This window comes from Harpia harpyja, chromosome 1 (assembly GCF_026419915.1).
Source record: "Harpia harpyja isolate bHarHar1 chromosome 1, bHarHar1 primary haplotype, whole genome shotgun sequence".
Classification (NCBI taxonomy): Eukaryota; Metazoa; Chordata; class Aves; order Accipitriformes; family Accipitridae; genus Harpia; species Harpia harpyja.
In genome coordinates this window covers 91,204,025-91,219,182 of record NC_068940.1, presented here as the reverse complement: position 1 = coordinate 91,219,182, position 15,158 = coordinate 91,204,025, and the positions used below count along the sequence as shown (strand labels likewise).

Genomic DNA, 15,158 nt, shown 5'->3' with positions numbered 1-15,158 from the left:
TGATGGAATACCGTTCCACTGGAAAATATTTGACCAGCTTTCCTTGTAACTTGGTTTATAATAGCTACACAAGCTACTCAACAGCTTGTCATGTAGCTTCTGTACTTTTAAATTAGACCTGCTAATTGGATTTTAAAAATCTATGAGGAGTTTAAACACCTCACGTTTTTTCTTCTTCATCTCTTTGTTTTTCTTTCTTGTCCATCTCACTTTTTTCCTGTCTTTACCCTCTCACTTGCCCCATGGGACTTCCATAGATTTTAAGGCAAGAAAAGAGCATGGAGATCATTGTGTCTCATTTACTGCATAATATAAACCAGAAAATTTCAAGCAATCATTTTATCTAGTGCAGAAGCTTTTGATTGAACTATAACATATTTTATACTTCATGCCTGTTGTTCTGATTCTCAGTGGTCTGTAATGGTAAGTGGTACAATATGATATGATTGCCTTCTCATATACCACTCTAATTTATGGAACTATGCCAGAGTTGCACAGACAAACAATAATTGTTATAACGGTTTATTAGTTTGTGTTGTCACTGCATTGGTTGTTTACCTAGACTGTTCTCAGAACATTCCAATATTGCTGTCTTGCATCTCTACAATATTAAACTACATATTAGTGATGACTATCTCATAAACATATTAATAATTATAAGAAGTTTGCTTAGGCACTTATTTGGATTCAATTCAATCCAAACCCAATGGAAACAATGTTTAGTTTTTCCAGTTATTCAATGTTATCTTTTTTTCATACTTCCATTATTAAAATGCTTTTCAAAATAATCTAAAGCTAATCATGACATTTTCTCTATTGTGGCCTCAAAGGACTTTGACATTAGTAGTTTCACTGCTTCTGTGAAAAAATTAGGATTTTGGCATTTACCCAGGACTGAACTTCAGTTGTGAGGAGGAAGAGGAAGAGTACGTGTAGTCTGCCAGACTGAAAAGTAAGGAAAACAATATACAAAAGGACTACTAGAAGTTGCATGAGTGACTGTAGACATTTTTTTTCCCCCACCATCTTTTAGAGAACATGCATGGCATGCTTTCTTGGGCTGTACGCTTAGCTAATGGACTTTGCTTTTGTTTCTTGAAACTATCAACAGCAATATACTTGCCAAGTCTTTAACTGTGCGATGATCAAATCCCTGAAGAGCCAGGAGTAAGGAATTCTGCTCTTCCAGGAGCCATGTTAAAGCTACTCTGCTTTGCTGCTCTGGCTTTAGCTGCTTCAGTGAGGTGAAGAGGACAGGAGAATCCACGTTGATTGTCTGCTGTTGTTTTCCCAACACATTGCATTTTCCCAACACAGAAGAAAAGTTGTGAGATGCAGTGAAGTAGTCTCATCTTACAAGATGTTTCTTCATCTGTTCTGCTACAGTGGAAGCCTCCACAGCTGTATAGACAGGAATAAAATTAGCCTTTAAATATAAATTGATTAATATTACCATTGAACTGTTTAATAAGAAAAATTAATAGAAACTTTATTACATAAATTGTGTCTCCCTTTTTCACTGAACAGCTATAATATAGAAATTTATCTGTTCCATTTCTTTATTTAGAATTTTAAATTGGGTTGTGCATTAGGATGATAAGTTATTCAGTTGGCAATAGGGGATGGAAATGGACAGCTTTCTTCATTAAAGAAAAGGTAGTTTAAAGATGACTCTTGATAACTAAGGTTTATTTGCACAGCTATACCATCACTTTTTTGGAGCAAAAGCAATTCAATTTGACAATTAGCTTTGACACCTTAAGCTTTTTAAGACATTCTAAGAGTGAAATACTACTTGTTTTTAGTGGAGAAACTTTTATCTTTCAAGTGGAGTATTTTTACAGATAAACACAATGTGTTTTTGTAATACGATGTTTAGCTTTAAATCTTTCAAATAAAGAAACCAGTATTCACTTTGGAAGAAATAAGAAAGGAATTCAGTTACAAAAGAATTCAGTAGTTCTTTTACAAGAACTGTATGTCTCAACTTAAGGCTGATGAACTTTACTTATTGAAAATAACCACAAAAAACCCCATATAATACAATGACAAAAGAACTCAAAAATCCCAAATGTTCTCCTTGTATAAATACTGCAGAGATCAAGTGATTTTTCCAAATCTGTCTTTCTGCAAATATCATAATGCTTTCTGCTCCTAATTAAAAAAAATGTGTAAAGCTGGTCTATCTCTCAGTATTTCTGCTCTTGGCAGAAGCCAATGTAGAAATAAGTGAAAAGGGAAAGTTAACTAAATTTTGTTAAAAAAGTCATGCAGTTCAACAAGATGAAAATATATGATTAAAGAGTAGCAGGATGAGGCTTTTATTAGCACAGCAGGTAACTGCTGGCCTCAGCATCTGTGCCAGGTGGGCTTATTTTACTACTTGAGATTGCAAACTCCTCCCTTTGAATCCAATTTTTAAATAGTATTTATCATACTTTCTGAGGCTAAAAACTTTGCTGCCAGCTAGTTAGAAGATGTGGTCATGTGAAGTCATGAGAAATCCTCTTATCTCTTCCCATCTTCTTCAGCCACTTAAAATGTAGTTTAACAATCCATATTTTTTCATATCTGTCACCTCAGGTTAAATATTACCATAAAAGTTATAATAATGATGAAGATTTAAAATGAAGATATTTCCTGTTAATACAGTGAAACATTCTTGCTCCCCTCCCCCCCAATTTTTTTTAACATTTTTATTGCTTCTTTAAATGTCTTTGTTCAGCTCAGGAAATATTATTGGTAAAACAAAAGCATTCAACCTATCATTAACACATACGTTCAGATGTATACAATGAAATTATCTATTTTATTGCTTATCAGTAATTTTATCGGTATTTTTATCTATAAAGACTGTTTCTTAGGCTTTATTCTTACCATACCCTTTTTTTTTTCCTGCCTAACTTGAACTGAGCAGCCTTGTTAGGACAACTAAGAAGTAAGGTTTTGTCACAATCGATAAGGGGGAAGTAAATTACCTAAATTCTCTTAATGCATTTTTCTTTTCTTTCAAGTTGTTTTTTGTATAGCTGTAGCCTAAGATGTTCTCTAAGCTTTTCAAAATACTTGAAGTTTGTTGAATAACTTCATATGTAACATTAAAGAAAGTAAATGTAGTTTAATGGCTCTATTAATAGATTAGAGTTTGCTAAAGTATAAATGTAGTCTTGGGCTGGAAATGGAACACTCTCCATTTCAAGTTCAATATCAAAATCATGTTATTACCCAATAGTAAACTACCCAGACTTTGAAACAATGCCATTTATATATCTGCAGTGAGGTTTAAGGACTACAGGTATATACAAAAGCTTAACACACACTAATAGCTGGAAATGACAAGCCCTTTGGGTTAAGTCACACAAAAAAAGTTGTGTGTTGATTAATTTAGAAGGTAGAATTTAAAGATTGCATTTTTTTCAATGTGAAAAAAGACTTCTAACGACATGTTATATATGATTTTTCTTCTCTTATGTTACAAAAATAAGTGTAGATGAAAATGCCTGAGAGTATTTGGAAACTAAAATCACAGAAATTACTTTAGACTTTATAGTACAAACAGCTATCTCATCATTAATACAAGTATAGTCAAAGAACATAGATTCAAAAGAATTAAATCCAGACTTCCGCAATCACAGGCACAACTTCATACAATTTCTTCTTTAAATATCTTTAAAGTATGGCAATTGTATATAATAAATAGACATCTTTCAGTAAAAAAAAATGAGTAGAAATTTACTGTACAAAGCAAGTATGTGGTTTTGCTAAATGATACCAAAACGATTGCATTTATTGTTTAAATTTCTTTGGGGGAAAAAAAAAAAGATCTTGTACGTAACATAATGGATTTTAAAGCTCTCGTTTCAGTCCTTCTTTCTGCTCATTGTTCTTCAAATTTCTTGCTGCTTTGCTTTTCTCTTTGTCTTGCACAGACCACCAGACTACACCCACAATCACATTTGGGAAACTTTCCTGACATGTGGTTTCTGCAGTTTCCCTCTGCTTTTCATCACTGGTAGAAGGTTCTGTCCTTGTGTTTAGCTGGTTTCACAGACGATTATTGAAACTCTTTTCTTTTACTTATTGCTGGATTGTTTATATATTATTCCATCAGTTTAATTGGACCGTACTCCTTTACAAAATGTGGAAAGTATAAGCTCGTCAGAAGAGAAATTTAACAAGTAGGGTTATAATCACCTGGAAAGAAAAAATGTACAGGTAGGAAAATATAAAATGTACATAGTAGTTCATTAGGATGGGATACAGATTATATTATCTGTTCATGAAACATCTTTCAAGAACATGAATAATAATACACAGATATCTGAATCATGCAGAAAAGCAGAATCATTTTCCTGTATAGCAGGGCCCCTTTCAAATCTTAGACACTTTACTGTAGAGTTTACTGGTTGAACAGAAGCCTTTCTCACTTGTTGAGCCGGTATTTAGACACAAGGTAATGCACACTTCTGTAGTAACTTTAAAGGAATTGAAGTAAATGTAAAATATATCGTTTTCTTTCCTTCTTCTGTGTCTGGTCATTTAGCTTTCTAGCCCTCTAATACATATAGGTAAGAAATTTCTGTGTAGAAATCTTTCTCTGTAACCCATTATCTACCACCTTTGGTCAAATTTTAAGATTTCAAGACAGACATGAAAACTGATACTGAGAAATATTGTTTTTATCCAGGTGATTGTCTGTAGATACATTTACAGTGTGGTATGCATACACTAACAATGACAGAGAAACGTTTATGCTAGCATGTCCATGGGAAACGTGCTGTAAGCCCACCTCCCTTTACATGCAGCTTACATGGTAATAGAAGTGGCAGACCACTGCCCACCCTTCTCTGTTTCTCTCAGCTGCTTTTCTGAGTCACAAACCTGTATTGTCCTTCTGCGTAAACATTTAGATCCTCTTTTAATTTCTGTAAAGACCTCTGTTATTTGTTCATTCTGGGTTTTTTAGGACTTCAGCACGAAGTTTGCTCTTGGATACTACCCTTTTTCCACATGTTGTGGCTTCTGGTTTTGACCCTCACACTATATGGCTTTAACCTCTCTTTTCCAGTCTCAAGAATTGCACTGCCTGTTCTGGACAATGTTTTGTTCCTGATGGGCCTACCCACTGCTTTTGCTTTCTGTGAGAGGGAAACATCAGTTAAGAGTTCTGTTTGGCATTTAGACCCAGAACTAAAAAGGATGAACTGCACAGCATCTTCTGGAATTTTTATTTACCAAGTCCATGAGCAATTTGATGGATTTTTTCAGCAAAGCTAACACAATACAATTGGACCCTACTCTGTTCATAAATCAGCCCCCAAAAAGAAATAAATATAATCAAAACCATTCTTGGTCTCAGGGTCACTCCCTAGCCCCAGGAAAGTTCATACTATCCATGTTTGCACTTTCATGAAGTTGTAAGACCTTTCAGCCCAAAAGGGTTTCAGGAGAGTGTCTGGTAGTTTTTATTCAAAATTCTCACCTGTTGAAGGAAGGAAATGAAAGTAGTTCCACCTGCAGACCTTTCTTTCCATCTCTGCACATTTACTATCACTGAGGTGCGCAAGCTAAAATTTCTTGTGCAAAGTTACTGCTAACCATTTGCCCAGTCGCTTTTACTCTCTTTCCAGTGTAATAACAGTTTGACACCAGGCCATCCAATGCCACCTGCAGATGTGCCACCATGATGTCACCAAGAATCTCCTCTGACCTATTTTCAATTCCTATTTTCAGTACCCTTTGTGAAGTGTACGATTTGGGCACTAATGGCATACTTTTAGTAAATAGTTCTGTAAAAAATAAGATGACCATCAAAAAATACCTGAAGTTCTTGCCCACAGTGGTTTCTGATCTGTATCTATTTCATAGTCAATAGTTCGTGTGCTTTTCTTAAGTCTTATGTTTCTACAGAAATCCTTAGGTTAGCCATAATTAAGTCATTCACTAGTTTCTGTATTCATTGGACAAAGAATTTTAAGAGAACCAGTCATCTTTCCAGATCCACATCTGAAAGGTTGAAAATCTAACAGAAAATGTTGGACTGGATTATAGATTGCATAAAGAAGTCCTGATAAAACACAAATATCTATGCTTAGTATAGAGGTCTACTCAACTGAAGTAACTGACGGGCCCATTCAAGTAGAAATGGTGATTTCTTTGGATTACATTGCAATACGTGATATCCTCAGCTCAGGCACTTGGAGTTCCATCCTCCCCTTTGTTTATTATTATGTTTACAGTGAAGTTTCTGAAAATGCTGTTGCATTTTGCAGTGTTGTCTTTCAGGCTCTGTATAACTAGGCATCCATTCAAAGAAGTAGACATTTTTCTATTCTGGCATTGTTTCTGTCCACAAGGAAACTGAAAAGAGATTGTCTAAAATAATATAATCTTACATGGTGGAACATCTTACCAAAGAAAGAGATACCTTTATTTTCAAGCATCTCAGTTTAACTGAGTGCAATGAATCTTGGTGTACAGCATTGGTCGGTGACTATGTAACTTAAATAGTTAAGAATTTGTGCTTAAACAAAACTTAGATTTATACCCTGTGTGCTTTTTAGGGTACATGAAGTACTGTATGCTGCATGTCACTTTATCAGATACTGTCAGTTCCTCTTTGCTTGACGCAACCAAATGAATTCCATACCCGTTAGTTCAGTCTCATGGTGCCAAAACTGCTGTTTTCCTCTGTTTTACACATTGACATGTAAACATGTGTTTGATAATTTGAGTTGACTGATAAACACAAGAGTGTGAGAACAGGCAATGCTGTGTCAGACCAAAGGTTCACTGACACTATTCTGTTTCTTATACTAGCCCACAAGGGATGCTTAAGGAAAGGTAGAACAGGGCAAATTTGTAGCTGTGGTTCCCCTCCCCAGAATGCTCTCCCACCTTCAAGAAATCTGTGGCTCAGGAACTTTCTCAATCAGAAGGAATACTTTTGTATTGAATAACCCTTAATGTTTTTTGTTGTTTTTTTTTCTTCTGTGAATTTGTCTAGTTAATTTCTGACATGTAAACTTCTAACAGCCACTGCAATCCTGCTCCAAGGGCTTCCACATCTTAACTATGCTTTGTTTGAAAATAACTTTGTTTTATTCTGAACATGCCACCTGCTAATTTCATCTGATGCTCCCAGGTCTTCTCCTAGCAGAGAGATCCTTGTGTGCCCTTTCCTTTCTACTCAAGATTCTATATACCTCTACCATACCGCTTCTTGTTTTTCTCTTTTATAGCCTTGAGTGTCCTAGTTGGTTAGTCATTCCTTCGACAGAGCAGTTCCCTACCTTTGATTATTGTTGTCACCTTTCTCTAAACCTTTCCTAATTTTACTATAACTTTTTCAAGATGGAAAAGATGGACCAGATCTGCTTACTGTATTCAAGATCAAGGCACACTGTTTAGTTTTCTACTTCTTTTCTAAGAGCATACTTAATTTTTCCAGAATTGTGTTTGAGTCCTTTAGTCACATTTTACATTGATTGTTCATACTCTGAGGTGCATCATGGTTCTCCCACAGTTGCTGTCATGACTTGCATAACCTCCTCTCTCAAGTATTCCTGAATACTCATTTGCATTGGTACAAGAAAATAGTATTACCACTCCTTTGTCTTAGCTGTCAGACTTGATGTAGGAAATAGAAGACGCTATGAGAGCCTAAACAGGGGTGTCTTCTGTTGGTTTAGATGCCCTAAGGTATGTGAGGCACCCACTTGGCAAATATGATACAGCAGATAAGGAGGACTTACTTGCACCCTTCTGGAGTGACAGCTTGAGGACATAAAGAATACTCTGTGGTATCTAAAGTGACACTAGATACCTTTATTTAGGCATTGAATTTATGCCTAGGTGGTGGTGTGTAAAACAGTCTAACTCTTATATGTCAATCAAGAGAGCTCTGAGTTCCAAATTAGCCGTATTTCTTGGTGAAGGCAACACAGCAATAGCTGCAGTTTTGAACAATTATGTCATGCCAATCTTTTTTTTTAACATTTGCATATAAATACTGATTGAATATTTTAAAATAATGTTTCTTCTGATTCTCATTTAGGATGCTGGGGAAATGGTTCGATCCTTTGTTGGTGGCTTGGAACTGATAGTCAATTTGCTAAAATCAAAGAATAAAGAAGTTTTAGCAAGTGTATGTGCAGCAATTACAAATATAGCTAAAGATGAAGAAAATTTAGCTGTTATAACAGATCATGGAGTCGTCCCTCTGTTGTCCAAACTAGCAAACACAGTAAGTAACTTCTAAACATACTATACTAAGTATCTGAGTTTCTTATGTCAGACTGCATTATACCCAACGTAGAATCCTTCCTCTATGAGATATATGTTGGACATGAAAACACTCTGTGCCTGGTACTAAAATTGCTTTGGAAGATGAGCTTCATTTTGATAGTCACTGTTGCTGAATATGGCTTTTGAGAGATGCAGCTGCTGTATGAAAAAAGCACAAAGGGTTGAGAGAGCAATAAATCTGAACCACGCAGAGAATCTCAATGATGGGTCTATATGTTACATTTTAATGCTAATCTTATCTAATTTCCGGCCAGTCTAAAATCACCTTTGAAATAATACAAAAATTCACAGCACTTTGTACAAAGAGAATAATAAAGGACTACCAGCTCCATGCCTTACAGCTCTCTCCAGTTTTTAATTGTACTGCAGTTAAATTGGGATGCCTTAAAGATGTTTGAGAATACAATTCTGCTTTCCTATGAAATTTTTATTGTATTATGTAGTCTTTAATTTATTATGTTTTTACCTTCTTCAGAACAATGACAAATTAAGACGTCACTTAGCAGAAGCCATTTCCAACTGTTGCATGTGGGGGAGCAATAGAGTTACCTTTGGAGAGACAAAGGCTGTAGCTCCTTTAGTACGTTACTTGAAGTCAAAGGATCCATCAGTTCATAGAGCTACAGCTCAGGCTTTATATCAACTTTCAGAGGATCCCAACAACTGTATCACCATGCATGAAAATGGAGTGGTGAAGGTGAGGTGGAAGGTTTTTCTTATCTGGAGTTCAAATTATTGAAGGGGTTTGGCATGGTCAAAAGAAGAGATGTTTCATTTGAAATAGTTCTTGAATACTGCTGTGTACCTCAAATTTTCTGAATTTTATCCTAAAAATGTTTGCTTAAGTAGTGCATTAGGAACAGTATTTCAGTACTAAAGATATTACAGCTAGGTGGTTGTTAGGAATGGAAATATAATGTGGACATTCACCACCGACTACTTGACTTGACTCTCACCTAGGCTGGTAGGATGTCACATCAGCATTTTGTCATTTTCAAGTGACTTTTGCGAAAGAAGTTGGGTTATCTTAATGGATAGTTGCCTAGCATGGCAGAAAGTCACCTAGGAACTGCGTGTAACTGGATTTGGGGACAAATTAAGATAGAATAATACAAACACTTAGTTTACCTGGACTGTTTCAGTGAATTCTGCATTTACTTATAAAAATTCTTATTTTAGGAGTTAAGTATGAGCACATTCTGAAAAGACCTTACTCTAGAAAGAATTTTTCTCTCAAAAAGATTTTTTTGGCAAAGTTTTATCTCACTAGTTGAAGCCAGTAGAGTTATTCCTTTGGCGCAGGAGAGATAAGGCTTATGGCGTTAGAGATGAAGATTGGAGGAGCTCTCAATTTTCATAAATTTCCTGAAAGATTCACTGTTTGCAGACTTTTCATTTTACTTCATGTTCAGGTAAATGTATTGAAAGTAAGAGTTGACTTATGATGTAATGTTACTGTTAATATTGAATTTATGCCTGCACTAATGATTGTGCACTTTATTGTGAGCAGTTTCAATTCTGGCACAGTCTAATGGTCCTGCATTATCATACATATATCTGTAGTTGGCTATATCTGTAGTCGGGTTAAAAAGATCCATTGGTCAAAAATGTTTAACGACTCAGTTTAAATACCAGTACTTGAACTGACTGAGGTCTAAGCTGCCCTTTTGGTGCTGGAAAATAATGTTTTCCCATCACAGTTGCATTATACTGGCTGCCCAGCACAGGCGAATATATACTGTACTACAGCTCAATTTGAAACTAGTGTCTGATGACTTTCTAATGTTGCTTATCTTTCCATTCAACTGACACAACCCATTTTCTGCCCTCCTGTTATCTGTTGTTTTCATTCATTTTATTATGCAGGTTTTAGGTTTTATAAGTTGTAGCACACTGATCGTAGTGTATAAAGCCGATTCTGATGATATACTTTTGTAATAATTCCATCTCAGTCTAGGTTAATCTTTATTTTTCAGTCCCAGTTAAAATATTTAGACTAATTAAAAACATTTATTTGCACTTGCAGATAAATAGGGATGTACAGGTGCTAAATTTTTTTATTATTCACATTATTCTGGAATGACTATAATATGTTAAGGGAGAGAAAAGACAACTGATAAAAGGAAGAGCAAAACTACAGAATAAAGGAACTTGTGTTATGTTTGTTGCATCTAAACTTTTTTCGAGGGTGCACTTCTTTTCTTGTGTACAAGAAACTTGTATTTTTGTAATGCAGTGGACAAGTGTTTGAAAGTGGGTTTGTGTGTGGGTCCATCACATATGAGAGGATATGTGACCAATTCTCATTGCGTGTGCCAGCACACACATGTATTTGTATCATATAAGCAGATATGCATTAGTAATATGACAGGCAGTAGCTGCGTTTGGTCTGCGTTGAGACTAACAGCCAGGGTAGCAGTTCTGCTGGAAAGAACCTGGACAGTACGTTCAGCAAGCTGAACATGAGGCAATAGGGTGCCCTGGGAGTGATGAAGGCTAACAGGCTCCTGGGCTGTGTTAGTGGGAGCACAGCCAGTAGGTCAGGGGTGGCAACTTAGCACTTACTAAATCACATCAGGAGAACTATGTTCAGTTTGGGCTCCAAGTCCAGTGGAGGGCCACGAAGATGGTTGAGGACTGAAGCCCATGACTTGTGAGGGAACTGAGCTTGTCTAGCTTTGAGAAAGAAGGCCTTTGGGCAGCGGTGTCTAATAGCAGCCTGCCAGTGTCTAAGAGAAATTTATCAAGGTGACAAAGGCAGGCTCTTTACTGCAGCACATGGTAGGAGGACAAGAGACAACGGTCATAAATTGAATCTGATGTGTTCCATCTAGACATAAGGAAAAAAATTCTACTGTGAGGGTAATGAACTCTGGGGAACAGTTCCCCAGAAGGGCTGTGGAATCTCCATCGAAAGGAATTTAGACCTGACTTGACAAAGCCATCAGCAACTAGTCTGAATTCCGTGTTGACCCTGCTTTGACTAGGAGGTTGGACTAGATGACCTCCTGAGATACCTTCCAACCCAATGATTCTGTGATTCAGATCATCTGATTTATGTCAGATGGAAAATAATGAAAATAATAGAAAATATGGAAAATAATAATTGATCTTTGCAAACCGCTTTTTCACTGTCTTTTGATAATTAAGCAGTATTCTCCAGCTTCTCAATGGACTTTATTGAGCCATACTCATGGCATATTCAATTAGGGAAAACAGCCATAGATGTAATAATCAGCTTTCCCATTCAGTATCCAGAAACAGTCACCCTGTCTAATGTGGCAGAAACCTTCTTCACTATACTTAGTCAGATGGGTATCTCAAAAGAAATACTGTCAGAGGAACAGATTTAGTCACTCTGTTGTTTAGATACTTAGGGAGATGTGTAAGATAAAGTGTCTGAATTCCACTCTGTATCATTCAGAAATGAAATATTCATTCCATGAACAGAAAATTCACTTGAATTTTAGGTCAGGGCTACAAATGTATGTGACTGAGAGAGGCAGTGGTATCCCACATATCTTGAAGTATTTCAAAATTCCATGAGGTTTGACTAATCCTCCTCTGTAGTTCACAAGATCTCAGTTTTTTGGGGGAAAGCAGTCTGACTGCAAACTAAACTTGTTCCGTAATGAATCTTTAAAATGCAGCCAAACGTGATCAAGAATTAAGACATTAAAGAGCATTAAGATAAAAACATCTGTGACTGCACATTGCCATGAAGGACCTGGAATAATAATTCATACCTGCTAAGTATCACAATATGCAAAAGTCTTGGGAAGGATTTTTGGAAGTGATGCAGAATATCGGTGATATCACCTCTAACCTTAACAGGCTGCACTGTTGATTCATGCCATAAGCTGTTCAGTTTGGTAAACTGGAATCTCTTCATAGCCAGGAGGTGACTGTGAACCAAATACATAGCCAGGAAAAAAAAACATTATGATTCCTTACTGCTTATTTTTCTTACTGGCAGTAAAAAATGAAATACCCTTGGAAGACAGTAATTTACCTGAAGGAGTAGTTCTTGCTAGTCCCCCCAAAAGCAAAAATAATGGAAGTTTGGCAGAGTGTGTTTTCGGATAAACTAAATCAAACTAGTCAGATGGTTGATGTCATCCATACCAAAGACTATCAGCCAATGCACAGTCAAATGTACTGAACAAGTGTAAATCTTTAAGATGACGTCTGTCTAGCTCTTCAAGTAAGCTGTCTTCTGTTCAGTGTCCTACTGAAGTCAGTGTATACAGTATGCAGTGTAGAATCTGAAGTCCTAGAGTCACCCAGCAAATGTGTAACAATGAGGTGTAACAATTTACAATTGTAAATTGAGCCTTGAAAACAAGTTTGATACTTCTATAAGATATTAATTATTTTAAGAAATCCATCCAGCTGAAGAAATTCTTTAAACACATCCTGTAATTAGTGCTAAGAGCTACAAATAGGTAGGTAAGCATGGAATTATCTTATTCAACACCTGCAAATATTTCATTTTTCTGTGTGCTTGTTTTCAATTACATTCAAGTAAACATTCATGGAAGTGCTTAATTACAAATGCTGCAGACATTTAATCTGGAGAATATGAAAGTAATTCTATCTGAACAAATAAAAACATTCTTCACAAATAATATTTCTGTATTTTTAATTATCCAGATATTTTAAAATAGCATTTTTTCTAACATATTAAGTATAAATGGAGCTGTTATTAAAGCTTCATTCCTTTAAGTCTTTAAGAAATACTTAACACAAGGCAAATTGATAAAATGGGTAAGTCTAAAAAGTAGGACCCTGGAGCAGTTCCCAGCTCTTACGTCCAAGTGCATAGGCTGGCCACATACTGATTGCACATTAGGACTAAACCTGGATGCATACATTCTGGTCTGTGTCAAAAAAAAAATGCAGATGTAGAACTCTAACCACAATATGTATGAACAATTGGGCATCAGGACTGTAGGGCATATTGCAAAATGCATTTGCCTTTCAACTAGGATATAGCCAGGAAGAATGCAACGCCAGTGTATGTGTTGAAGTTAACATGGCTCAGAGATCCATGTTAATAAACTGTGAAAAACTTGTTCTCCCTAGGGCATAAAGTGACAAAACTGCAGTGAGAGGTCATCAGAGCTAGCTCGCTCGAGCTACCTTGAGCCTTCTTAACTGTCTAGCTTTGGTAGCATGGAGCTCAGTGTCAGATGATTTGCCTTATTCTAGTACTATGACTGCAGTATAGGCATACCCATTTTTTAAAAAGTGTGTAGTTTGGTTTTCCCCCTACTTTTCAGGGAATGGAATTCTCCCACCCACAAGAGGACGATACGTATGGTCAACTAGAGTTTCTAACCCTAAATAAAGCCTGGTTTAATTAGCAATTATCCTGCTGTGATGTTTCCAGCCACTTTCTAATGCTTATATATTGTGTTATACCTAGAATGGCAAAGCAGCAAAGCAAAGTAGAGCAACAGATAGGCCTTTTTGGAGGATATATCAGACCAGTGAGACATAGTGCTTCCTATCCAGTGAGGATGCCCGTATAATAAGTGAAGCATGGTGGACAGTCTGAGAAAATATGTTCTGTTGGACCTATGACAGTTTCTCCAGATGTGCTAGTCCAAGTGCTTTTGTTCTGTATCACCAGAGCTGAGCAGATCATGAAGCAAATCAACAGGCACACCATGACAGCTCAGGGCACAGCTGGCCAATCCACCAACGCTTATGAGCTTGACTTCTATGCTGGCACTGTTGGAATTACCATCAAGAATCAATTACTGGAGTTTCAGAAAGTCTAAAGAGGCATTCCCAGGAGGCAAGGAGAGTGGGTGGAGGAGATTTAGTTGCTCAAATGCAAGAGTCAGTAGAGTGCTGAATCTTGCCTGGTCTATTCAGTTGGTCTGCCCAGCACAGGTGAGACAGAAGTTGCAGCGCTGTGTCTGTGCTATTGGGTATCTTTGCACCGTACTTCCCAGTGATGACAGAATGTCCGGGTGTTTTTATTCTTCTAGCCTCTCCAGTGAATAGCTGACTGAAAGCATACTTTGTATTTACGTAGAGGTCATTATGTACAGATTTTTCCAGGACCAATCATATTTTTGCTTCTGGAAAATTTATCTGGGTTCCTTTGATATGTTTTCATCCTTTTACCAGATATCTGGTGTTTCAGTAATCATGCCGAGTTGGATTAATGTCAGAGCTGCTGTAGTTCTGACTAGGTTGCAGTACATGCATAATCCCAGGTGTTCTTCAGCACATGTTCATGTGCTGTGTTCACATGCACAGAAAGTCTGATGCTTCAGGGAAACATTTGCTCTGTGTGAATGACACAGTTGCTGAGTGCTTGAACAGTTGGTCAGAGACTCTCTCAAAGCATCAGACTTTCTGACCATTCACTACGCAATGTGTATATACATGTTTCTGCCCAGGAAACCAGGAATAAAAATATATAGGGAAAGTAATTTCAGCCAGATTCTCATATTTCACATTTTGCTTTGCTGCACACTGCTGCAAACAGTATTTGCTAATCACAAAACAACAGGTATTTGCACACAGTTGTGAGAGAAAACCAGTGTTCCAAGTTTTCGCCTATTTGTTACTGCACTGAAAATATGTTCAGTTTTCTCAAGCAAGGCTATGTGACAAAAAGGTTGGGAAATACTGGTGTATGTCAGCTGCCATGTGAAATTCTGAGCAAACCAACAGGGTGATTTTGGAGGAAGTTTAGAAAGACAGTTTATGAAGTTTTTCTTTTATGTTCAGTTCCACACTCAATATTCTTGTGACTGGGAATGGAACAATGGTTATGACCTGTGACAGATGAATCAATGCTTTCTTTCTACCAAACACCGGAAAATATTTCC

The 15,158-nt window shown here is 36.7% G+C and overlaps 1 protein-coding gene across 1 annotated transcript in view; it reads left to right on the top strand.

Annotated features, from left to right (window-relative positions):
• Positions 1–15,158, top strand: part of ODAD2 (outer dynein arm docking complex subunit 2) — a 91,930-nt gene that overhangs the window by 54,686 nt on the left and 22,086 nt on the right. Inside the window, exons 17-18 of the mRNA XM_052804928.1 lie at positions 8,057–8,245; positions 8,783–9,004. Coding sequence (XP_052660888.1) covers positions 8,057–8,245; positions 8,783–9,004 — 411 coding nt within the window. The remainder of the gene's footprint in view (positions 1–8,056; positions 8,246–8,782; positions 9,005–15,158) is intronic.